Here is a 25,111-nt window from a genome sequence, read left to right on the forward strand (position 1 = left end):
GAGTTACTTAGGGGTTACTCGGTCAGTATTACAGGGGTTACTTGGTAAGTGTTATAGGGTTTACTTTGTTCTTTTACGAGTGACTACATGGTGTGGCCAACCGCACACTAAACGCACTGGTTCGTTTAATATTATAGGCAACATCATAAATGAATATACTTTGTATTTCATTTTATTTGCAACAAATGTTAGAAAAAAAAATGATAAACATAGCCCTAAGCTAAAAAAGGAAATATTTAAGATAAAATAACATTAATTATACTCATTTGCGCATGATTTTATCGTGAATTCCCAACTTAATTCCATTTTAGGAACTATATTTAATGCTTATATATAGTAGTAAGGGATATATATATATATACACTATTGTATCATTGTATGACTGTATCATTACCCAAAAAAAAAAAAGCTACTATTATAAACAAAAAATTCTTCAGAAATAGTAAATGAAATCAAATTCCAATTTAATTGCTTCCCAAAAAAAAAAAAAAAAAAATCTAATACAACCATCTCCTAGTTGTCTTTGTTAGAGCACCGGCGGTGAGTTTAGGGGGAGAAGTAGCGGCCAGTGATGCGGCAGTGTGATGCGTGTCGCATTAACAGCCTCAGCATTGAGTTGGGCAACATCAATTCAGCCTCGTAACCTCCTCACTCGAATGCTTTTTCATGGAGAAACAACTATGGCCAGGAGAAAGCTCTTGTTGCTCTTGAAACCCTTCGACGTTCACCCTCTTCGCCATTCTGATTCTCTTTCTGGAATTTCCAATTCTAAGGTTTCTTTTTTGTTTTTTCAGCTTGATTTTTTTTTGGTATATATCATTAATTCGTGCATTTTTCAATGTAAATATTTGGCACCCACATCTTTTCTTGTATTTCCATGAAGTTATTAGATTTTATTACATATGCCGATCAATTGAAACATGATGAATATATGCGGTTTTGGTATATTTGTCTAAAATTTTTATGGCTTTTGTTTGTTCATTTACATATATAACGTTAAGGGTTATTGGGTATGGACTATGTAGATGTCTAAATTGTTAGTCTTTAGGATAAGTGTGTGAGAGATTTTCAAAGGTTGCCGGTATTGAATTTGGGTATTGTTGATTTTGTTTTGGCTTATTGGTATAGGAATATAGGATTGATTTCTCTAATTGATAACATCGCGTTAATGTTTGCACGCAGATTATGAATTCCCAAGACAATTAAGAACCTCTATAATAGTCAGGAATAATTGAACAAGTATTAGGCAAAAGGGGGAACTCTTGTAAAAATCAATTGGTAATGTAGCGTGCTAGGCCATCTAATCTTGTCAATGCAAAAGAAACTTTCAATTCGGGAGTTCAACAGTTTGAGTTGAGGACACTTGATAAGCTATGAAGATTGAGTGTGAACTCCAATTTTCAAAATGTTTTTGGTGCCACATCACCCATTGGGGCACATTTGTCCTACTTCAAGTAAGCTTATTAAGATAGAAAGGAATTTTGTAATATAATTTTGGGTAGTTATGGACTAATCAATTGTTTATTTTGACTACCTTTACTTTTTTGTTTGTAGTAGATGTGAGTTCAAAATCTTCAAATTGTCAATCGAGAGTTTTGTTAAATTGTTATTTGCCATTGCAAGGTTGAGGATATGCGCTTGTGAATTTTCTGCCTTGTATGTGAATCTTTTGCATTAGACTGATCTGCTGTAATCCATAAAGGTTGTAGCAGATGCAGTTTATGACCTTTTGTTGGCTACAAATTCCTGCAAATGCTGTTGTATTAGTCACCTGAGTCCTACTATATTCTGTACAAAATTGCAGATACTTCGCCATTTAAGCAATAGAATTCAGGTTCACAAGGATGCTATAAGCTTATGTCAGGAAATTCTGCAGCGAAAGTCGATTGAGTGGGAAACTCTATTTCACAATGATGTAACTCGCCCAATCCAAGATGTGGATTTGGTTGTAACTATTGGAGGTGATGGCACTCTTTTGCAAGCTAGTCACTTTATGGATGACAGCATTCCAGTTTTAGGAGTAAATTCGGATCCCACACAGATTGAAGAGGTACGAGTATTTCAAACTTGCTTAGTCGCTGATTTTTCTCTTTTTCTAAGATTTGGGTTTTGGCTATTCTCTCCACAACTGACCCCTCCCTCTCCCTCCAAACCTTGTTGGATTAGCTAACTTGCTTTCTCTGGTACAGGTAGAACAATTCAGAGATGAGTTTGATGCCACTAGAAGTGCTGGCTACCTTTGTGCAGCTACAGTCAACAACTTCGAACAGGTGAGATTGCAAGCATTGCCTTTTATCATGTTGCACAAAATCAAGGAAAACAGAATCACTGAAACCGAGTTTGCTATTGGTCATCATCTTTATTCTAGAGTCAAGTGCAGTTAACTATTATGCTTGTTTGATAAGAATCTGTAACGAGCCACATTCTTGGCCTTTGAGGGTTGCGGTTTTGCTTGGGGATTGCTCTTGAGGTTCTACCTTGGAAAATATATGTTGAAGGCCAAGACTTTATGGATTTTGGAAAAGACTGCCTCTTGTGCAGGATATTATCCCTCTACTGGGTTGTATCCTGATTCTTGACCATTAGAGAAGTGATTACTTCATTGATTTTATTATTTTTACAATCCAGGAAGAAATTAATGGAATAGCCATAGGAGGATGATTTGAGATGTTAGAATTTTTGTATCTTGAGAACCAAGTAGTAAAAACTAATAAAAATCGATAAATTGTAGTAGGATATGCTACTAAAGTGTTAGAAAATTAATCACATCTGCAGTGAACAATGCTCACTTATTTTATAAGGAAGACTAGGAACAAAGATGTAAATATGTAATACAGCAGAGTTTGTAATGAAATTGGGGAGGGAAGGATAGTGCTGGTATTTTGCAATAGGTTTGTTAGAGCATTGAGTATCGTGCAGGGCAGTAAGGTGATGACTTTTTTATTTTATTTTTTTTTAAAGGATGAGGGAAATCATGCAGATCCATTTAGAGATTATCTAGTGCAGAAAACTTCATCAGGAAGTTGATCAGTAATCACTTCAAAGTGAATGCCGACTTCTGGAAAGTTGGTTAGGTTGTAATTGGTGATTATATGCCTTGATTTCATCAATTCAGTAATATCTTATTTGTATTTTCTTCTCTGCCTAAAATTCTTCTTAATCATTTTTCTACATTCAGTGAGTGTAAGTTCTCTATATTCAGTGAGTGTGAAGTTAACTCATAATTAGTTTGATTCTTAGCACAATCATTGTCACTTTGCTGCACTTCATACATTGCAATTGATCCAGAATGATAATTTTCAAATTTTTACTTTGTCAAAATTGAGGCTAGAAGCCTAGATGTAATGTCTATTTAGCTCAGATTATATATGTCATGTCTGTTAAGACTCTAACTTACTAGAGGCATTAATATTTATCATCGCTAAGATCATATATAAAAAATATTAAAAAAATAAAATTGAAATCAAACAAAAAATATGTTAAATAGAAAGCTTGACATGTAATTTGAATTGCAATCAATCAATCAAAGACTTAATCCCATAAGTGGGGTAGGCTACATGAACCAAAAGTGATTATTTAGTGTGTTAATCCACACAAATCTTTCTCCTCCATCCTTTACGATCAAAAACCTCATTCTCATGCAATTCTATATGCCTCATATCCTTCCTAACTCCTTCCAACGACGTCATTTTCGGTCTCCCTCTGCCTCGTTTAACCAATTCATGATCTCACTCCCCCATTCTTCGTGCCAGTGCACCTTGTGGTCTCCGTCTTACTTGCCTGAACCGCATACATTTTTCGTTAGTTTGTGTGCAATGCCTAGTGCCTGCAACATCCACTTTCTTGCGAATAACTTCATTTTGATTCTATCTCTTAGAGTGTTCCTGCACATCCATCTTAACTTGTGCATTTCCGTAACCTCTATCTTTTCAATGTTCTTCTTCTTAGAAGGCCAACATTCTGCCTTATGACAGTCTTATTTTCCCCTTTAACTGTAAAGGAATGCTTCGGTCACATAACACCTATGTTACTCGAGGTACCCATGTCCGATACGGGTATGTGTCCAAGTGTCCGACTCGGCTATTTTGTGAAAAATTTCTATGATTTTGAACTAAAATGAAGTGTCCAAGTGTCATACCCATGTTCGAGTGTCGAGGGTCCGACACTGGTACTTGAGGTAAAACGAAGAGTTTGAGCAACATATAACACTCTCATGATCGCTCTTCATTTAAGCCACCTTAACTTAATCCTGGGGCCACATCTTGATCAATGTCACCATTCTTTTGTATGATCGACCTAAGATATTTAAAACACTCACTTATGGTCAAATTCTTTCCGTCCAAACTTACTACAACATTGCTTCTCACGTTCTTCTGCTTATCAAGGCCTAAGGAGTATATTTTTCCTTCGAATAACCTCTGTCTGAGTTGCTGTGAGCAACAAATGTGGTCAGGCCTCAGACATGGTGGACAAAGATTTGTTAAGTATATTGAGAGTGTGTGGGGGCTCCTTACCTTAAGCAGCTCATTGAATTAATAATTTTTAGAACCACTATAAAGCTTTGTTGTTGTTGGAACCATAATGGGGGTAAGTATGCTTTTACATTAAGGGTCAGTGGAAGCTTTGGATTTCTTAAATCATATTTGAGGAAGGCAGAGGCCTGTTGTGAGGAGTACAGATGAACCCTGGTGGTTTGTAATATTTTGAAGTGAAAAGAATTTTAACTTTTTTGCCAGAAATTAAGGGCCTCTAATGGGCTGTCTTGGAATTTCAATACAAGAGAATTTCTATTTGGAAGATGTGCGGTTGTAATTTGCAGCAAGATAGAAAGGAAAGGATTATAAATAGTTCAGCAAGATTTTATGCCTGCTACTCTTTTTAGAAGTTTAAATATCTACAATATATGCATGTATAATTAGAAACGAAATAGAATAGGAGAGAAAAATGTAGCAGAATTTTATCTTGTGTGCATTGGCTTCCTTTTCCAGTTTTATTTACCAAGCCTTGTGTGGTATTGGTTACTAGATGGCACAGTTATGTTCTTTTAATACTTATCTCGTGTTTTGCTATATTTTGGGAAACATGAGAGGAGTGGTTTCCTTTCCTTACTAATAATGATGTATGATGACTTACTTAAATTTAATACGTAGTAAGGGATGCAAGAGAATGGGCCAACCATCTTAAAGGTATTTTTGTAAAATCATGTCATATCCTTAAGGAAGCAACAATATTTTTATAATCCCCAATATATTCCTATCAACAACCAAAAAAGAATTTAAATATATTTTTATGAATCTTCAACTAGAATGTTTTTTTAAAAAAAAAAAAAATTGATTACAAATAAAAAACACTAAGTCTTGATTCTTATAAAAAAAAAAAAAAAAAAAAAAAAAAAAAAAAAAAAAAAAAAAAATCTTAAAATATTGTGGTGAATGAATCTAAGTTTCAATATCATAGTTAGAGTTAATTGTCCACGCATCTCTCGCTTCAAGTAGTAGAATTATTTCACTCATCTTACTTGTAAAACAGATGCAACTATGATATTATCATTTCCTATCTCAAGAACATGTAGTATGAAAGTGAATTTACGAGTATTCATTAGACGTTCACTCAAATACTCCTCTAAAAAGTAGTCTCCAAATTCCTGGTCATAAATACTCCCTCCATTTTTAAATACTTGCTCCACTTTCTATTTTTGGCCGTTTTTAAATACTTGCTCCATTTCCTTATTTGGAAAACTTTTACAATATTTAATTCATTTTTCTCATCTAGTGGGACTCAATTGAATTATATTTTATTTGCTTTAGATACTCTTTCCTCCAATTTACCTTCCACTAACCCTAGTACCTCCATATTTTATTAGTTTCTTCAATTTGTGCTAAAATTCCGCACATGGAAAAATGGAGCAAGTATGAGGGAGTAGCATATTTAGTCATTATGCTTGTGTGTATTTCCTTAATATATGAATAAAAGGTATATTTACATTGTTTGTCATGGCTTAAATACTTGATACTCGACAATCGATAATCAACTCAGCATATTGGCCAAAGAGTATAACACATAATATATTTGTAGCATCACCAATTTCATCATTGATTCTAAATATGTTATTATTGATTTGATATAATTAAGTATAGTGATGTGTAAAGTAGGTTATAATAATTTTTTTTTTTTAAATAAAAAGGTAAATTACCTTAGCCTCTTAGCCTATTGAAGGAGGGGTTGCTCTCTTTGAGTGTCAAGCACATGATTCACACCAATTCACACCAATTAGTCATTGAAGAATCAATGGGTAACACTTTTGCTACTACTCGAAAGTATTTTACCCGAAAAAAAATCAAATACTCCGTATTAAATACCCCATGCATAAGAAAATGCCAAATAAATAATGGTTGATATATGCAAAGTTGAAAACTGATTTAATTGGATCCTTTTAGCATTAAACACCATTCCATTTAAGGGATACCATTGGCTAATATCTGACTCCAATTTATATGTTTTTGGACATATCCATCATCCATATACCTATATGAGTTATATATACATAAATATGCAACATAAAATTTCATTAATATCAAGATCAATAAATAGCCTAGTACGTCCAACTATCGAAAGACATGCACCTATTGAAAGGTCAGTAAAAGTATTCAAAGCAATGTTAATAAAGTAAATGACACCATAGTCTTTCTATGGTTATCTAATTTTAAAAACTATTTTATCATAATAGGAGTCTATCGATACTATGGATGCACCCAACAAATGATCCTAATTAAGCTCATGGAATAAGAAACAACCTTGATATTAATATAAGCATATTGTAAATTGTGTGATATATTTTGGTTTCTTTAGAGGAGGAGGAAAAAAAAAAAAAAAACAAAACAAAAAAAAAAAAAAAAAAAAAAACTTAACATTGTATAGTTTGTTATATTTATATAAGCATATTGTAAATTGTGTGATATGCTTTTACTTTTTGTTGCTGAGTAACACATCTCTTTAAAAATGTTGTCTTTTACTTAGACTCTATATGGTTTAGACACTTAAATAATCAACCCAATAACACCTGTCTACACTCATCATCAATAAAATGATATGACTATTAAAACTCAAAAAATAATTTTAAAAATCATATAAAATATTTGTATTAGGTAAATTGTGATTATTGAAAGACACATACCAATGAGAATTGCTCATGTGAAGGTTCCGTGAAATGTGGCAAAATTCAGTAAACTTGAAACTATACCTTGGAATATCATCACAATCATCAAGAACATATGTTATCATAGTCTTGTTACCAAATTTCAACCTCTTTTGATTATTGGCATATTTGTAAGATGCATCTGGAGGCATATGCTCTAGTTCTGCAATCAAATAAACTTTTCCTTGTTTCAAGATGTCTATATTTATCAATATCAACATTAAATAATATGACTTGAATTTCGTCCTCCTAGAAAGTGAGAAATAGTGTCTATATTTATAAATATATATGAATATATTGAAAAAACAAATTAAGCACTAAGTAAACTGAAGTTCAAATCTATGTGTCAATAAATACCATACTCCATGAACGATGGACGTAATTTGCACCTCTAGCTTTAGCCTGTTCATTCACCACCCATAATTAACACGCTCTCATACTGACTTTCAACGTAGAAAGGGTAATAAAACGACATGGTGATTATATTGTGTCCATTTCCTGCATTTAAACATCATTGAAATGGGCATAAAAAATACTCCATAATAAATATACTATATCATTACCAATCCAACCTTTCACATGTAAAGGGATCATATAAATAGTATAGATAATGAAAGAAATCTTTAATAAGTAAAAAGGGAGCATTAACATGACCAAGATAATTTAAAATATATATATATTTCTAAAATTACACTAAAAAAAACATTGCTAAGAATTACTAAATTAATATTATAACAAAACTACATACATAGCTATTTTACACTATTTAATACTTCCTTGTACACAATATTTGTAGTCAAACTGTTAGAAACGTCCTTCTTATTTTGTAGTAAGATTTTTAGTGCGGAAAGAGATGTAACTCGTGATAATTGAACCTATAATTGACCATAACTAAACACGGGCCTTGGGAGAAAAATGCCAACGTTACTCAACGTTTGTCTTTGACTTTTATTTATTGTCATGGCAAAGGCTAGTTTTAATGGGAATTGCTTTCTTTTGAGAGGAAGATCTATCTTCTTGTTAGAAGTCGTTAAATCAATTTGCGGAATCACAACTGATTCTCTAGCTCTTGGACTTGTGATCACTTGTGCTTTAATCACCCTATGACCCAATTTTTTTATAAGGCATGTTCCATTGCACAACCTTATTGATTGTTTTATATTTCTCATTACACTGGGGCATTAACTTTCAACTCTAAGTATTGATTAGGAAGACCAAATTTAATGATTTTAATAATTCAATAGGCTCTATGTTATCAAGGAACTCACCATCTCCTGTATCATCCGAAGTATTCGAACTATAATATCTTTGCACATTTCCTGGTAGCATTGATAAAATTTTCGAATTTAACTCATCTACATCATTGTTTGCTGTAAAATTCTGCGATCCTTTAGGTACTCCCACTCCGTGTAATTTGAAGGCAAGTTGGGGAGATAAAGTTAATGAGATTTTGCAAACCATGTTCATCATCTGTTATAAAAAAATTATGTTTAAGTTCAATCCAATTTGGTTCCCCTTCCTTTGTAATGGGCAAACTCTCTTGTTATGAAAAGAGATAAATGAACGCAAAAAGATAAAGCTTAATAAATAAATAAACTGATATTGCTTCTTCATAATTTTATGTGAAAAAAACTGAAGTATAAAAGAAATTCTATCATTAAAGTAGGCTGACACTAAGCACAATTACTTCCTAATATTAAGGCCCACTAATAACAAACTACCATTCAAATTGGAGAAGAATTCAATTCTTATCAACTATATAACAAATTCAATTGACTCCTAAGATTAAGTCACTAACTACCTAAGGAATAGGAAACTATAACCACTAATTATTTCGAAGCAATACACCAACACACCCTCTTGCTTCAAAGCCACATGCAACTGCTTAACTTCAACAGCCATATTGCGACGACGGATTCGACTTGAACTCTGACACGCTTTAATGATCTCGACACTCAAGGTACTTCAACCCCGACTTGCACGACACTAGATTTTTGAAGAGCCTAGTTTTTTCCTCTTCGACCTTTTCACCTTGCTCATCTCTTTGTTTATCCCAACAACGATTTTCTTTGTGACCATACCTTTTTCAATAGTAACATTGAACATGGCTTATATTTCTTGTGGATTGACTGTGTCCTCCTTTCTTCTCGACCACAGCCTCGACCAACACCACCACGACCCTAAGTACGACCATGATCGACCACCATAGCCACCCCTACCTTGACCACCATCATATGCTCTCCACTGCACTTGTTTTCTTCTCCTTCATTATCACTCTTATCTATTCTTTCTTCATGAGCTAACAAAGAACTCATCAACTCATCATATGTATAAGTTGACAAGTCCTTAGATTCCAATATTGCAGTGACAATATGCTTATAATTCTTTACTTTGTTAAGAGCTCTCAAGACCTTACTCACAATTGTTTCATTCGTGATAGTATCACCATAAATTCTCATCTGTCTCACAATTCCTAGTACTTCAGATAAAAAAAATTTGAACTAATTCTTTATCTTGCACTGCCAAACTTTCAAAGCTACTACAAAGTGTTTGTAATTTAACAACCAATACCTTCTTATCTCCAAAATATTCTTGCTTCAAATTTCCCATGCTTGCTTGGATATTGACGCATAGAAAATTCGTGAGAAAATCTGATCATCCAGTGCCGATTGAATGAACAAAAGAGCCTTTGTATATCTTTTTCGATTTTCCTGCAACTTTTGATCCGGTGCAGTCAACTCTTGCTCCACAATGTCCCATAACTCTTAAGACTTGATAAAAGTCTTCATCTTGAACAAAGTCCTCATCCGGTGTAAGGAATTTTTATCGCCCTATTGTGGGTCATGTTTTTAGGCATGCCGGCAATCCTAGGAAAGAAACTAGAGAAAAAGAGTCGCCAAACAAGTTTTAGGAACTTATAAACCGTTCACGATTGTAAAGATTACATCACATTCACAATCACACAGATTACTAACTCTAAAGTGGTCATGACTGGATATTCGGGGATTATGGTATAAATTTAATTTTCAAAGAAGTCGAACCCGCCCTAAAATAGGCCTCTTTTTAATTCTTATTGATGATCATGCATGCTTTTCGATCAACATACATACATGAAATTAATCATAATCTTGTTTAATCTATGTTGGTTGATTATTAATGCACAATTAAATGTAATACTTGTGATCACTTGAATTAAAATCATGTTAAACCTAAATCCAATTATTAATAATAATTACTCCCTCCATTTTTAAATACTTGCTCCATTTCTCCATGCGCGGAGTTTTAGGAGAAATTGGATAAAGTAATAAAATATAGAGGTAGGGGGGTAGGGGAAAGAATAAAAAATTGTAAAAAGCAAAAGTAGTTAAGAGAATTGGAGGAGAGAGAATATGAAATTAATAAAATATGATTTATGTTGGGTCCACTAGGTGAGAGAAATGAATTAAATATTGTAAAAGATTTCCAAATAAGGAAATAAAGGAAGTATATGAAAGTGAAGCAAGTATTTAAAAATGGAGGGCGTATCTTATTAGGCGTGATTTCAATTACATAATTCCCTTTAAACTTGCAAAAAGGGAACGTGATCAAGCTATAGCAACAAATCATTGATAATCCAGCAACATATGAGTATTATTATCATAATAATCATCATCATAAAAATATCGTTAGTAGTAAGATCCTAGGCGTGATACTAAACAGATTAATAACAATCCTAGCATGTTACAAATAACAAAATCGACACGTTATCCTAAACATGATTGCAATTCAAAAATTAATTAAATATCTTACTTTGATGCTTCGACTTTCTTTTTATAAAGCAATACACACGTTAGTAAATTTCAATAAAGTAAAATCAATAAATTAAATTAATTAACAATAGAAATCTAGGATGTGTTTAAGCTAAGAATATTAGTTTTGAGAAATTTAAGGTTGTGTGTTGATGATTGTTGATAATCTGAAATCGGAGATAACGACCTTTATTTATAAGGAAAAAAGAGAGTCAAACGATTAAAAGTTCTAATTGTAATAAAACTCTTAGACGCTTCGTGACAGGTTTGTCGCTGCGCGATGATCCCGTCGTTGTGCGATGGTTTCAAAAGATAGAATAGTTCGCAAGGAGTTTGTTTTCTGATGGTTTATCTTTGCAAAATATACCCGAACGTCTTCTGCTAAATCAAGGATTACCATAAGAGTTATATCCAATCTCAAACTCTATCTTTTTGGGAAGGATAGATTAGAATCTTGTAGAAGATTCTAGAAGATCTTAGGTGATTTAGGATTAGGAATAAGATCATATGGGACCTAAATAAAATATTTGGACTCCATACAATCATTGGGTCGTACTAAAGGTGGACCTAGGCTCAGTTTGGGCTCGGTTTAGCATTTTGGCCATATTATAATATATTGTTGGAAAACTCTTTTTAAACCCTATCCAACTAAACCAGTATTGGACTAGGAAAATGGACCAAAATAATCAGATTGGGCGCGAAATGAATGTTTTAAGGACACGAATTGAATGTTTTTGGATTTGGGGACACGAAATGAATGTTTTTGGATTTAAAAACATTGTGTATAAAGTTAGAAAGATGGCCTAAACTTAAAGAAACTTTGTGCGACCTTTCAACTCTTTGTCTCGTTAATCAAAACTTGAAAGGCACTTATCACTGGGTTTGGTGTTTGGGGAGACACAATCAGGTGTCTACAATTGGTATTAAAGGTTGCGACGACGAGATAACACCATTGATTGCCATAGTTACCCTCACTCTGTTTTCCGACTCAACTATCACGACTCATAAAGATTTGACTCAAAAATGACTTAGAACTGACAATTGATATTTTTTGTGCTCGTTTTTTTTACTTACACTCACATAATTTTAATTTGTGTTTTTTATGTTTAGGATCGAACTGGATTAGCTATGGTACCTTCGTGTTGTAAAAAAGATAAATGAAAGAAAGAAGGTAAAGCTTAACAAATAATAAATTGATATTTCTTCTTCATAATTCTACGTGTTAAATAATTGAAGTACAAAAGAAACTCATTTAAATAGGCTAAAACTAAGCACAACTACTACCTAATATTAAGGTTCACTAATGACAAACTACCACTCAAATTGGAGAAGCGTACTCCACGTACTACCACTAACAATTCTTATTAACTAAATAACAAATTTAATTGACTCCTAAGATTAAGCCACTAACTACCTAAGAAATAGGAAACAATACCCGCTAATTTTTTGAAGCAATACACCAACTTGCCGCCAAATAATCCTAAATTTACTTGCTTTCTTCAATTCCAGGTGCCCGCAAATTAAGCATAAACTTGAAGAAATTAAAGACGTAAAAACCACATTACATACCAATTTTCTAATGCCGCCAAACTTGTCGGCCACTTTTTACGAATTAATTTGGAGAAAACATTAATTAAATTAAAAAAAAAAATGGCACTTTCTGTGTCATGAAGTATCAATTGTTGTTGTTGTTTTTTTTTTTTTTTTTTTTTTTTGGAATGGCGATGCAGTATTAATTAAATTTGGTTCATGTAGCCAACTTCACTTATGGGATTAAGGCTTTATTTGATTGATTGATCAGGAGATGCAGTGTGGAGTTGTTTGCAGTGGGGTTGGTGAAATGGAAATGGGGAAGTATCAATTATGGGAGTAGTCTGCAGTTAAGTTGATGAAATGGAGAAGTGTGGGAGTAGTGGGAATAGTTTTGCAATTATATGATAAAAGCACATTTCTTTAGTGTAGGTTTTTTTTTTTTTTTTTTTTTTTGTCATTTTAATCTAAATTTAAATTAGATTGGATTTTGTTGGGAAAATGGGGGGATTAGGGTAATTAGGCGGGAGTGAATGAGAGGTTAGTATTGGGGTTTTGGAGAAATCTCGTTAAATTGACTCTTAAATTATACTCCCTTTACTCACATAATAAAAGAAAGAGGCTTTTAATTTAGGGACGGAGGGAATATTAAAGATTCCCATCCCATTCTCTAACTCATGAACTACCATTCCCTTGTACAAATGCCCCATACCTGTAAAATCAAAGGACACAATGATATTTGGTTCCAAGTAGAGGGAGGTATACTTTTTCCATTCATACCTACTCATAATGTAGGGGATTGAAAGAAATTGCAGTATATTTTGTTGAACTAAATGAGGTAAATTGGGTCTGATGAAGCTCACAGAGGTTCCTTTATTTTTCATCTTTCTGTTTTCTTGATTATAAGTCGAACTTTTTTTAATTTTCTTTTTTTATCCCTTCCTCTCTTAATGGAGTTCTTTGCACACTATTCTCCATGCCTAGGTAAATGATGAGAAATATTCTTTCATTAGCTCCTGTCCATTTGATTTATCAAATAAGCAAAGCATAATTTAAATAAGCCTTAATTGAGGTGTCACTTACATTGTCATTAGAGTGATGTAACAGTTCAGCTAGTGCCTCATTGAATTTTTGATGAATATAAATTGATTGGGACCATTATTTTATAAGACTACAGAGTTTTGGTTGGATAGATGCATATGGGTCAGTTTCTAACATTTTGCTATTATGGGAATATGGCAACTTAGATGTGCTAGAATTTCACATTACCCTCTTCATTTTTCAGTATGCCACTGAACAAAAATATAAAAGCTGGATGAATTTCAGATGTTTTAGTCTATCTAGACATTGTAGTGTACAATCAAAATAAATGGCTCACACTATCCATTAGTTGAGGAAAATTGTACCATGATTTCCAATCAAATTATTAACACATGTGTCACCCATTATTTTATAGAAATTAGAATTGGAGCAAATTGAAAATTTATGACAGAATGGCTGTTTGGTAAATGAAGAGGCATTGCTACTAAAACGGGAAAACTAGAGAAAGATGATAAATTTTCGAGCATGTCTCTTACTAATACTGTAATTCTTGGAAGATCTTGAATTACTATTTATCATTGCAAAAGCAGTTTTATAGATTATTTCATGTGTTCCACACTTGTTTGTCAATCGTGGAAGGTCTGGTTGCTTTACGCAAAGTTGAATGATCGGATGCTTTCTATGTAGATAGTGTTTTGAATTTGAATACAAAGTGATACTGAGGACTATCATGTGTTTATTGCATTAAGAATTATTCACTAACTAATGAAAGTCATATAATTATATGGATTTGTGGCAAGGCTTTATGTTTCAGTTTAGCGTCATGTTTATGCACTGAGCTTCAAATGTTAAATAGGGAAGATAAGCTTGCGTGCAATATGGATATTATGTACTCCGTATAATTATATGACTTTCATTAGTTAGTGAATAATTCTTAATGCAATAAACAGGAAGTTCCTTTTCATTGTTGAGTGACTTTGTAATTTTGTCTGTTGGCACGTGGATAATCGTCATACAGTTTTGGTGATTTTGTTCTCTTTGGTCTTTCTTTGGTTGTCTTTACTAATAGGCTTTGAACCTTGTAATTTAATTTCCAATTGGCAGGTGTTGGATGAAATTCTCAATAAACATGCTAGGCCTTCTGAATTATCTAGAATATCCATACGTGTGAACTCACACTCATTGAAGACACACACTCTAAATGATCTTCTGATTGCACATCCTTGCCCTGCAACATTGTCTCGGTTTTCATTCAGGTAAGTAGTATATCTTGTTTTTCGATATCTCTATGTTGTTTCGCGGCATATATAACTATGTAAGTAATACAATCTTCTTATTGTTGGCAGGCTCAAAAGAAATGGGGAGTCATGTGGCCCGTTAGTAAATTGCCGGTCGAGTGGTTTAAGGATTTCAACAGCAGCCGGATCAACTGCTGCTATGCTCTCTGCTGGTGGATTTGTGATGCCCATTTTGTCTAAGGACCTCCAGTACATGGTGAGAGAACCCATACTGCCAAGGGGTTCAAACTCTAGCGTGATGCATGGTTGGGTAAAGTCCGATCAGACCATGGAAATTGCTTGGTCCACGGAAGAAGGTTTTGCATACATTGATGGTAGTCATATTGCTCATCCTATCCAGAAAGGGGATATCATTGAATTATCAACAAAGGCCCCTGTTCTGAAGATTTTCCTCCCACCTCACTTGTTTTCCTCTTCTCACGAGCAAGCTGCAAAATTGTGAAATTTATTTGCCTTTTTCATGTTTGGAGATTAATGGAACAGAAGGATAAATTTTTAAATTTCTTTTTTTTCTTATTTCATTGTAGCTAGTTTTGGATGGAGTGGTTTTAAAGGTCTGTACATAACAAATAGTTCTGTTTTCATAGCAGGAAATTCCACTGATTCGGGTTTGATCCACATTTTTGTTGTCAGGATGAATTTATGAAGCACTTGAGATAATCCTGTATCAGATTAAGAAAGGGTTACATCATATATCAAAAAATAAAATTTTTGCAGACTTGCTCGTTTTTGGGGTAACAGACCAACAGTTAGTCTTTCGATAAATTAGGGTGAGATGGTGTAACCTAAACGTGTTCATTATGATTTCTGCCCTTGATCTAAATACGGCAATTCTGACTCTGCTAGTGTAAATCATCTGTTGGTTCAATATGCTACGTATTTCTCTTCACGGAACAGTCCAAATCTAACTAAAGATTATGCTAGTCTAAATGTACTGGTGTAAAGGAGAAGTGATATCTACTTCAGGTGTCCACCATTCAAACAGACATTTGAGTCTCGCAAGCAGTTGGTTTGATACAGAAGGATGAGCTGGCTCATCATGATAAGATAAGGGACAACTGAACTAAGCATTGATTACCTAAATCTGTCGTGCTCCGAAACATAACTGAACTTTTACACTTTCAAAGAGTATTTGGGGATGTTAATAAGAAGTATAAAAGATAGTTATGTTCAACTTGAAAGATCCTTGTAATCTCAGTCTATGTCAGGCAAAATGCCTCCAAAGCATTTGTGCTCAACAAGTGCAGGAAAGCATGGTTCTAAGTTCCAACTCTTCTAAGGATCGGAGCAATGACAAAAGCAGAAGTACATGCTGAAATGAAATTCTGCCGGGTCAGTAGAACTTGAGAAGTTCAGCAAAGAAATAACAGTAACTAGATTTTTAGCTGGCCTTGCCCGCAATTTTGGTTGCTGATTTGCTATGAATGGAATCACCATACTGTGAGGGAGTTCCTTTTTTAATTTTATTTTTTATTCGCACGGGAATATGATTGAAGTCCATCCAAGGCGATTAGATTGACATATATACATTCTAACATTGCAGTGTCTTAGCTTCTTGTTAGTTTAGGATTTAGGAGTCTAGCAAGCTTTTATACATTCAAATTACGTAGGTAAATAAAAATATCCATCTATTCTAACAATTGCCTCCTGAAGCAATATTTCAGAATATACGTTTAATCAATCATCATAAACTGAATGACCTTCAGAAAATGATAGCAATCACTAGTAAGAAAACATTGGAAAATTATAAAACTTAGTCACAGATCAATTCACAACGTACCATTCCCTAATCAGATGAACATATTTCCAATGAAGTTTGTCCATCGCTTGCCAACAACAAAAAAAAAAAAAAATACTCATGGACCTTGCAAGTGACTGAACAATCAACAAATATAAAACACTCGTTCACACCGGACAAAGGGAAAGGTCAACGTAGCCTTTGACTATGCAGCTACAGATGAAAATTTTGCTACCAGTTCTACCACTGCTATTTTGTGTGTATTTTTGTACAATTTGATGTATAAAATGCCGATACTAATAAATTCTATAGTTCTGTTGCATTAAGATGTATTTCGATATATCATAAGGAAAGTGGGAGAGCTTGAACCAGCTACTGCTTCTGTAACATCAGTCGTGTTTGCAAACTTCTTCACAAGAATTGGTCATTGTGCTAAGCAGCCAGAAGAGGCTCAACTTATACAGAAAATATAATCCAAAATGTAGCTCCAAGACTTCTGTGGGCATGTTTAGCAACAGCAAGATAATGAGCTTACTTCTGATCACATCCTGAAAAAAACAAATCTTGATGTGATTAGACAGCAGATAAGACAGAACCTACTTGTATCTAGAAGATACAGATAATACTTACGTGAAAAGCTGAGGGCGGTTACGTGATAACTGAGGCCGCTTTATAGGAGAAAGAACCAGATTCCTGAGAGTCATGGAGGGGTTAGAATTTCCCGATCCAAAGGGAGGATGGCCACCGGGCCTTCTGTTTCCTGCATCAGTTGGGACTGGTGCTCGCCTAGCTGGTGAGCAAGCTGAGACATCAAAGGCTCCTCCAGAGTTGGAACTATTTTGCCTTGCTGGCCAGATATCCTCCCTTGGTCCTGGAGTATCAGGAGTAAAAACCAATCGATCTGCAACATATAAGTCAACTGATTTTTCTTGGGTGACTTAACAAAGAAATGCAAAAATGCTTATTTAATTAGCATGCTAACAAAAAATAATTACACTTTTACTATATATACATAAAAATTTATTAGTACACATTTTATCAAAAACCCTCAAATAACAAGATTTAACTCTTTAAAGATTGGTGAATCACTACTTAGAAAATTTACTCTGCTCTCCACGACACCCAACACAAAAGCTTCTTAAGGAATTTCATTTGAAAGTGGTATTAAATACGGAAGAATTTAACAAAAGCAGCAAGATTAGGCAGCTAAAATCGGAATGCTTAATTGCATACAAGGAGGTGATATAACCTTTTCTTAATGCATCTTGGTTATCCATCAAGTTGGACGGGTTAGAAAACAGATCAGGCTCAGGTCTGGAATAGAAATTGTTTGCAGGTTGTATGGCTGAACGTTTGACTGAATCAAACTCGCTCCTCAACTGATCATACATTTCATCAAGTTTTCTCTTCTGTCTGGCATCAGCACACAATTGAAATGAAGTATTAGAAGCAAGGAAAGGATTTCAAATATATAAAATAATCAGCCATTATAATACATATTGGCCTGACAGCAATAAGCTACCAGACAATATTCACCTAGATTTCTCAGCAAACTTTTCTTGCAGTTCTTGCTTATCTTTGGACAAGTTCTCAATCTCTTGTTCCATCATTTGACACCTCTTGCCCATTTTCTGGTATGCAGTATGCATCTGCTCCAGTTTCTCACTGAACTTCTCTTGCAACGCCTCACATTTTTGTCGGCATTGCGTCATTAGCCTGTTCATCTTGCATTGCATTTCTAGTTCCTTTTGCCCAATATAGAACATCACACTTCTGTATGCACTTTTCATCACTGGGCTTGTTTAAGGAAAGACAATACACATTGCCAAGACAAAGTATGGATAAAATTCATCCATTGACAAGATTGTTTCTGATAACAGCTCATTAACACAGAGCATGTCAATTACTGAGCTCATATTTTATTCCAAACAGAATTTTGGTACCTCCATGAAAAAGACTGCAATGACTTATCAGGGAGTTTAAGGATACATATCTGAGGCGAGACTCCTGCCATTGCCATCTGCAATTACCAGGAACAATACAACAAAACAAATACGTTAAAAATTAAACAGAAAACAATCCCCTAAAGTATGTATATATAAAAAAAAATGATCAGAACATAGATAAATGTCAAACAAACAAGTTGCTAAACAAAGAAAGTTAGGAAAGCGCCTAACTTACATTAACCCATTCATCATTTGGATTGATATCCACAGGTTTCATATGACTGCAAGGACGGAGAAACGATAAATCATTTAAACGTAGCAGTCAGATGTTACAGATAATATCACTTATAGATAAGGGCAGCAAGAGTTCATTGCATGCTCTGAATTTTCCAGAGAAAACTCAAGCAAATCAAGTTGTCAAAACAGTTCAAGTGAGCAAATCATTCCAAAATTGTTACAGAATATTTACTATACGAACCAGCAATAATAATTCTCTTCTTAATAAAAAATAAATTAAAAATTCAAACAATATAAAAATTAAACATCTAGTTAAGATCCAGCAAATTCACGGAATTCTCCAAAAGACCTCACCTCTTAGATAACACCTGATCGCAGATGGGACACGCTCCATCACTGCTAAGTATCTTGCCTGCATCTGATGTGCCTTATGACATGTTAAGTGAAACTTGTGACATCTTATGAATTTCAAAATGAGTATATAGAGAAACAAATTAATCACCAACCATTTTCCTGTTAACAATAGTATAGGGAGATCAACATTTGCATTGGTTCATCCATATCAAGTAGAGAGAAGTTATTTCCAAATATTAAACAAGAAAACCTAATGATTTTTAGAGACACCATTTAAACAGAAACAAGCATCAGGATACACAAAAGGTGGCCACAAGTGGTCGATACAGCTTGACCTTCCAACTCTCTCCAACACGCATTGCATCTCATTTTAACCTTCAGGTGAGTATTTCAATTGATGGCATTATTAGGATTCTGATATCCTGTTAAAAATTTACAAAAAACCAAAAAAAAAAAAACATGACACTTTATAATAAGCTTCCAAAATGCACTTAGTACAATTTTTCAAAAAAATTCAGCAATGCAGCAGCATGAAAGATGCTCTACTAAGAATTGACATATATTGCATACAAAGTTAATACTGAAATGGACTATGTGGCACAGCCTGCAGGGCAGACATGAACAAGTGTCTAATCTACGGCGGCCTAGGGTCAGCAGAAGGGAAAAAGATAGGTGGTTGATTAAGAGCTATAGGGACAAAAGTAATGGAACTCTTAGTTTTTCACTAACGCTGATTGTGGCCTGGCCCTATTCACACAACTCCGAAAATTCTTGGCAAACAACTTCTGAATTTTTATCTTTTTTTTCCAATCACCTCTAATGTGGACTACACAGATGTACAGTACAAATGCCAGAATCAATTATGGTTTGCAGTAGAGACAATGAGCACATGTAGCTGTACTTAGTTTCTTAATACCCCTCATGAACCCAAAAAATAGTTGAATTAATACTTAACTGTGGTACATTTTAGCCTAATTTAACCAAGGTAATGAATTGTATACCCATACGGCATCCCCAACCTTGTATGGCGAAATACGTACACTAACTCATCACACTTTTGATCTATCACTTTTAGCAACTTACAAAGTAGAATCACTTCCAAAGTACACATAACATGCTCAAAACAAAAGGCTTGAAACATACAGACTAATTAATCGGCGTGACTGCTATAGTGCTTTGAATAAGGCACAATCAATATGGAGCAAGGCCAAACAACAGAAAAAGAACCTAATCTACTTTTATAACTTAATCAACAGTGAAAACAGGAACTACTTGATCAACAACTGAAGAAACCTATAATCCAATAGTACAATTCATTCCAAATCAATTCTATACAAAATTTGAAGGAAAGATTTCGCAACTCAGTTCAGATCAAAACGGTAACGCCCAGGCTTGAGCTCGAAGCTGGACAAGCCTCAAAACCCAAGCTCAGCTCGGGCTCCTACAATCTCAAAAAAGCTTTGCTCAGTGACTCAATTAGGTTTGCAAATTGCTAACCCATAAGCAACCAAATTTGACTCAATTATCAAATTAGGCTCGAAAATTCACATAATTTCTACTCTCTTATGATTATCAACATAAATTGCAGAAAGTAAAACTCTAGCAACAAAAATTGCTCACTACAATCTTTCATAATTTCAGCAATTATAATCAATTAGTTCAATAATCAACCTTAGAAGAACCCTACTTTGACTATACTGACAATTAAAGAAACGATAGTTTGAAACTAAACCCTAGATTGTGAAAATGATATTCGATGATTAAAATGGGGGAAAAACATCTTACCTCAGAAGTGCTTCAATGGAGGAGTGAAAGCTCAGAAGCTGCTTTAATGGAAAGCTTAGAGTACAGTTCAATGGAAAAGAGAAAGCTCAGAAGCTGCTTCAATGGAGAACTCAGAATACGCTTCAATGGAGGAGAGAGAAAGAGAGCCGTGCAACGTAAAGAGAAAAGCGCGAAAGGGGACAATATGGAAAACACTACAGATATATAAACATTTTCCCGCTTTCAAAAAAATTTAAAGGAAAAGAAAAAAAAAATAGTACGAGTACTACTTTTTTCTTTTTCCTTTTTTTTTTTTTTATTTATTTTTCTTTTTTGGCCAAAAAATTTTTACTCTAGTAAGGTAATAGAACATATGAAACACATTTGTCAAAAAAAATAAAAAGAAGAAAATATATGAAACACATTTTAAAGCTATTTCATTGTTTAGTTTAACGGTGCACGTAACAAAATATGTTAATGAACATTTTTTTAATTATTCACTTTTAACGTTTTAAGCAAAATAATTATTGACACATTAGTAATTTTAATCACGCTATTAACATAAGTATGTAAGTAGTATAACTGATAATTTCAAAAGAAAAGTGTATATGAGTACAAACTGTAATGTAGTGGATAGTTGTCTATGTGCTCAACCTCAATCACTTCTAGTCAAAGAGGACTATAGAGTAGTAATGTTTAGGGGAAGTTAAAAAAATTCTCTAATAGTGTTAAGGATTTTATTTTATTAGTTTAAACCTCTAACACCATTAGCAGTTTTAGGTAGTAAAATAAAATTTAAAAAAATGAAAAAGATATTGATGTTCAAGGCCTTGGAGGAGCTCACTATCTTCCTTTCTCTTTAATGCTGATTATGGATGTTTGTCTAACCAATATAGTGAAGAAGATGAGAAGGATAGGCTCGTATATGAGCCGAAACAACAAAAGCATTCAAATGGTATTAACGACCTATTCCGATTTACTGAATTGAACTGAACTGAACTGATTGGAGCTCAACTGAACTGAACTAAACTGAATATTTTATGAGAGAAGGAAAGTAAGAATTGAACTAAACTGAACTGAAATTATTGAAACTGAACTGAACTGAAAATAAACCGAAGAAAACAGGCCCTTAGACAACCCGTGACATGATATGGCCCAACACAAAAAAAGCACGATATGATACAAACACGAGGTAGACATGATACTAATTCTCTATTATACATGTTCTTTAAACTTAATGATTATTTTTACAAGCTAAGAATGCACGAAAATTCGTGCGTGTGCATCAAGATCAATTCTCTGTTCTTTTAGATGGATTTTTTTTTAAATGGTGGTTTTTTTTTTTTTAAAAGATGGTAGTTTTATTATTTTTTTTAGACAAAAATGAGGGGTAGTTATGAATTATGATAGGAAAAATGTAAAATGGAAAAGTGTAATTTTTAAAATGTTGAAGGGTATTTTAGGAAAATCAAAATTATCAACAAAAAGGTCCTTTCTCTTTATATGGTACTATAGATAGATGTAAACTTAGACCCTGTTCTCATCAGATTATTTTCAGTTCAGTTCAGCTCTAATAAGTGCAGTTCAGTTCAGTTTAGCTCCTAATTTCCTTTTCTCATAAAATATTCATTTCAGTTCAATTCAGTTCAGTTCATCTCATTTCAGTCAATGAGAACAGGCCCTTATTCTACTAAACTAAACTTAAATTATTTTTACTAAACTTAAATTATTTTTATAGAATATTGTAATACTGTTTGGATTAGATGAAGAAAACAAAGCCTCAATACGAACTATATTATAAATTGTAAAAGAAAGTCAAAAGTCAAAGTGTGTCAATCATTATAAAACAAATGAAGTATAAAAAAAAAAGTTACAAATATGTCGAAAAAGCCGATCTTGTCCAAATTAGAATTTTGACCGATATATAGGTTCAGTCAAATTTCGATTCTAATACACTCCATCCCGTCTTAAAATTTTACGGGTAAAATATCAGTCTTAGTCCGATCCCATTCCATATGGTACTCTATAGGTTGGCGAAGAGGCCTACAAAATCAGGATGCACAATATAAAGCCAGTTATACAAGCTGACAACCTGTCTTTGTAAGTTTGTAGTATAAGAGTGTAGGCGCTTTCAAAACATGAAAGTATCGTAGATCTTTTTCTGTTGTCTCTCTTTCTTCCTCAAATATGAGCCCCAATTTGACTATTGAAATTGAAAGAAAATCTCAAGGTTCTTGGCCTTGTCCACTAACACCAATCACTTAACCACCACGTGTTTCTTCTTTCCCCTCTATTTTCCACTACTTTCATTCATTTTTTAATTTTAACACTCCTATTTAATAATATCCCTTTCTCTAAACCCATCCCCATCCCATACTAATTTAAATATTCTTCTTCTTTTAGTTATAAAACTAATTTTTTGGCCGGACAATGCTTCAGGTCATTATATATACTGAAAATGAGCTTTTATATATAGTAATAACAATTATAGATTGTTATTATAGATAATTGTTGAATATTTATGTATAAAATTAAACATTAAATCTTCTAATTTGTAATTATAGTTTAGTCTTTTTAACAAAACATTTTAGGCTTAAGATGTGTTATTGGAGTAGTGGTTGAAGTTAAAGTTTAATGAGCATGAGATCATGGTTTTAATGCTTATTTATATAATAATGTACTTTTTGTAGTTTTATTTGTAAATAGATTTCTATGTTATAATTAACTTGATATATTTTTTTATTGTACTTAAATTATTTCTAATGAACTGAAAGTATTTTTACCAAATTAAAATTATTTTTTCTTAAAACTTATTTTTATTGAATTTCTATTTTTTAATTAAAATACATTATAAATGGTTCTCATTATAAAGAACTTTTTAAAACGAATATTAGGATGGAAATAGTATTGAGTTATAAGATATTTATTAAAAGTTATAATTAATTTTGTATATATAAAATATTAGAAGTATATCCATAATAAAACAATATGCAACATTTTTATCTTACAAAAATATATCCAAAATACACTTATTTAGTAACTTATGTGTCATAATAATACTAAATTATCGCCTACTTGATACTTGGCGAAAAACTAGAATGTCAAGTGTCAATGTCTCGTGGCCTGACTGCGAGATCGGTTTCATATATTAGTGATGATATGATATAGATTAAATTTATAGAAGAGAGTATTTCATAGGTTTTACAATATCTAACCGTTTGACCTTTCATATTATTTATATAAGCGTATTTCTTTCATTATACTTTACTTGCAACGATTTTACTTCTATATATTTATATTTGTTGAAGGATTTAACTCAACCAAAAGCTTAAATTGATCGTTGAGGTCTAAGAATATTAATCTTTAGCTATTAATATCTTAAATTAATTGAGTAAAAATCTTTCAAATTGGTATTATAAAACTAAACATTAAGATGAGTCTAATAAGATTATACTTGACTATATTTTGTTTTACATATTAATCACCGTTTTACATATCAATCACTAGTTATAATAAGTTCTTACGAGGGTTATTATGGGCTACCTAAGTTCAATCTTTAATTAGTACAAATTAGATGAATCCAATATGATTTACTTGATTATATTTTTTCTTTTGTATATATCACTATATGACGTAATAACAGAGAGTATGGATGATGCAAAATTCCTAATGTTGCAAGTATAACACATACTCTGTGTTTTTTTAGATGCTTTAGTTTGACCCACACCATTTCCAATTTGGATCTTTAACAAAAATATAAGTATTTAATTAATAAAGTACGGAGTATAAATTATAAAAAATTGATATTCAAAAACTAGCGGAACTAGAAAATTTTTATTGGGGGGGGGGGGAGAGGGGCAAACTATGTAGTAATATTTCGTGTATGAAATAATACATAATATATTGAGATGTTAAAAAAGAATGAGACAAAAAAAAAGTGTTAAAGGAAGATTCGAACTTGAGAACTAAGGAACTCAAATTTTACCCAAAATCAACTAAGTTATAATATACCAATTAGTTGTTGGTGTAGTGGTGATTGGGACTGCACTTGATAGGGAGAACCTGTGTTTGATCCCCTGCAACAACAATTGGGAGGGGATTGAAACCTAATCACCAAAAATTGATCCCGAGTCCGGATTCGTCCAAAGGGTGAACCAAAATCAAGGGGAGGCCAAAGCCCACCTCAGCCCATGGTTCCGCTCCTTCATACATGACTGTGT

At 33.2% G+C, this 25,111-nt stretch overlaps 2 protein-coding genes across 3 annotated transcripts; one reads left to right on the forward strand and one right to left on the reverse strand.

The window, feature by feature from the left end:
* Positions 1-471: 471 nt before the first annotated feature.
* On the forward strand, positions 472-15,570 carry LOC145576663 (NADH kinase-like). The gene is made up of 5 exons (XM_081634381.1): positions 472-773; positions 1,805-2,050; positions 2,190-2,270; positions 14,659-14,810; positions 14,901-15,570. Exons 1-5 carry the CDS (start codon positions 585-587, stop codon positions 15,292-15,294), a joined length of 1,062 nt encoding a protein of 353 aa, XP_081490507.1. The 5' UTR covers positions 472-584; the 3' UTR covers positions 15,295-15,570.
* Positions 15,571-16,492: 922 nt separating this feature from the next.
* On the reverse strand, positions 16,493-21,157 carry LOC145576664 (E3 ubiquitin-protein ligase CCNB1IP1 homolog). 2 transcript variants are annotated; one of them, XM_081634382.1, is made up of 8 exons: positions 19,427-19,616; positions 19,128-19,200; positions 18,772-18,817; positions 18,580-18,610; positions 18,127-18,382; positions 17,840-18,003; positions 17,221-17,491; positions 16,493-17,138 (listed from the first exon to the last, which is right to left on the reverse strand). In XM_081634382.1, the coding sequence occupies exons 1-8, from the start codon at positions 19,494-19,496 to the stop codon at positions 17,132-17,134; spliced, it is 918 nt and encodes a 305-aa protein (XP_081490508.1). In that variant the 5' UTR covers positions 19,497-19,616; the 3' UTR covers positions 16,493-17,131. The 2 variants fall into 2 exon arrangements, with proteins under 2 accessions (XP_081490508.1, XP_081490509.1); XM_081634383.1 differs by lacking the exon at positions 16,493-17,138 and adding an exon at positions 20,913-21,157 and having other exon boundaries at positions 17,217-17,491; positions 19,427-19,549.
* Positions 21,158-25,111: the final 3,954 nt, after the last annotated feature.

Source organism: Chenopodium album, chromosome 13 (genome assembly GCF_948465745.1).
Source record: "Chenopodium album chromosome 13, dcCheAlbu1.1, whole genome shotgun sequence".
NCBI classification, from domain to species: domain Eukaryota; kingdom Viridiplantae; phylum Streptophyta; class Magnoliopsida; order Caryophyllales; family Amaranthaceae; genus Chenopodium; species Chenopodium album.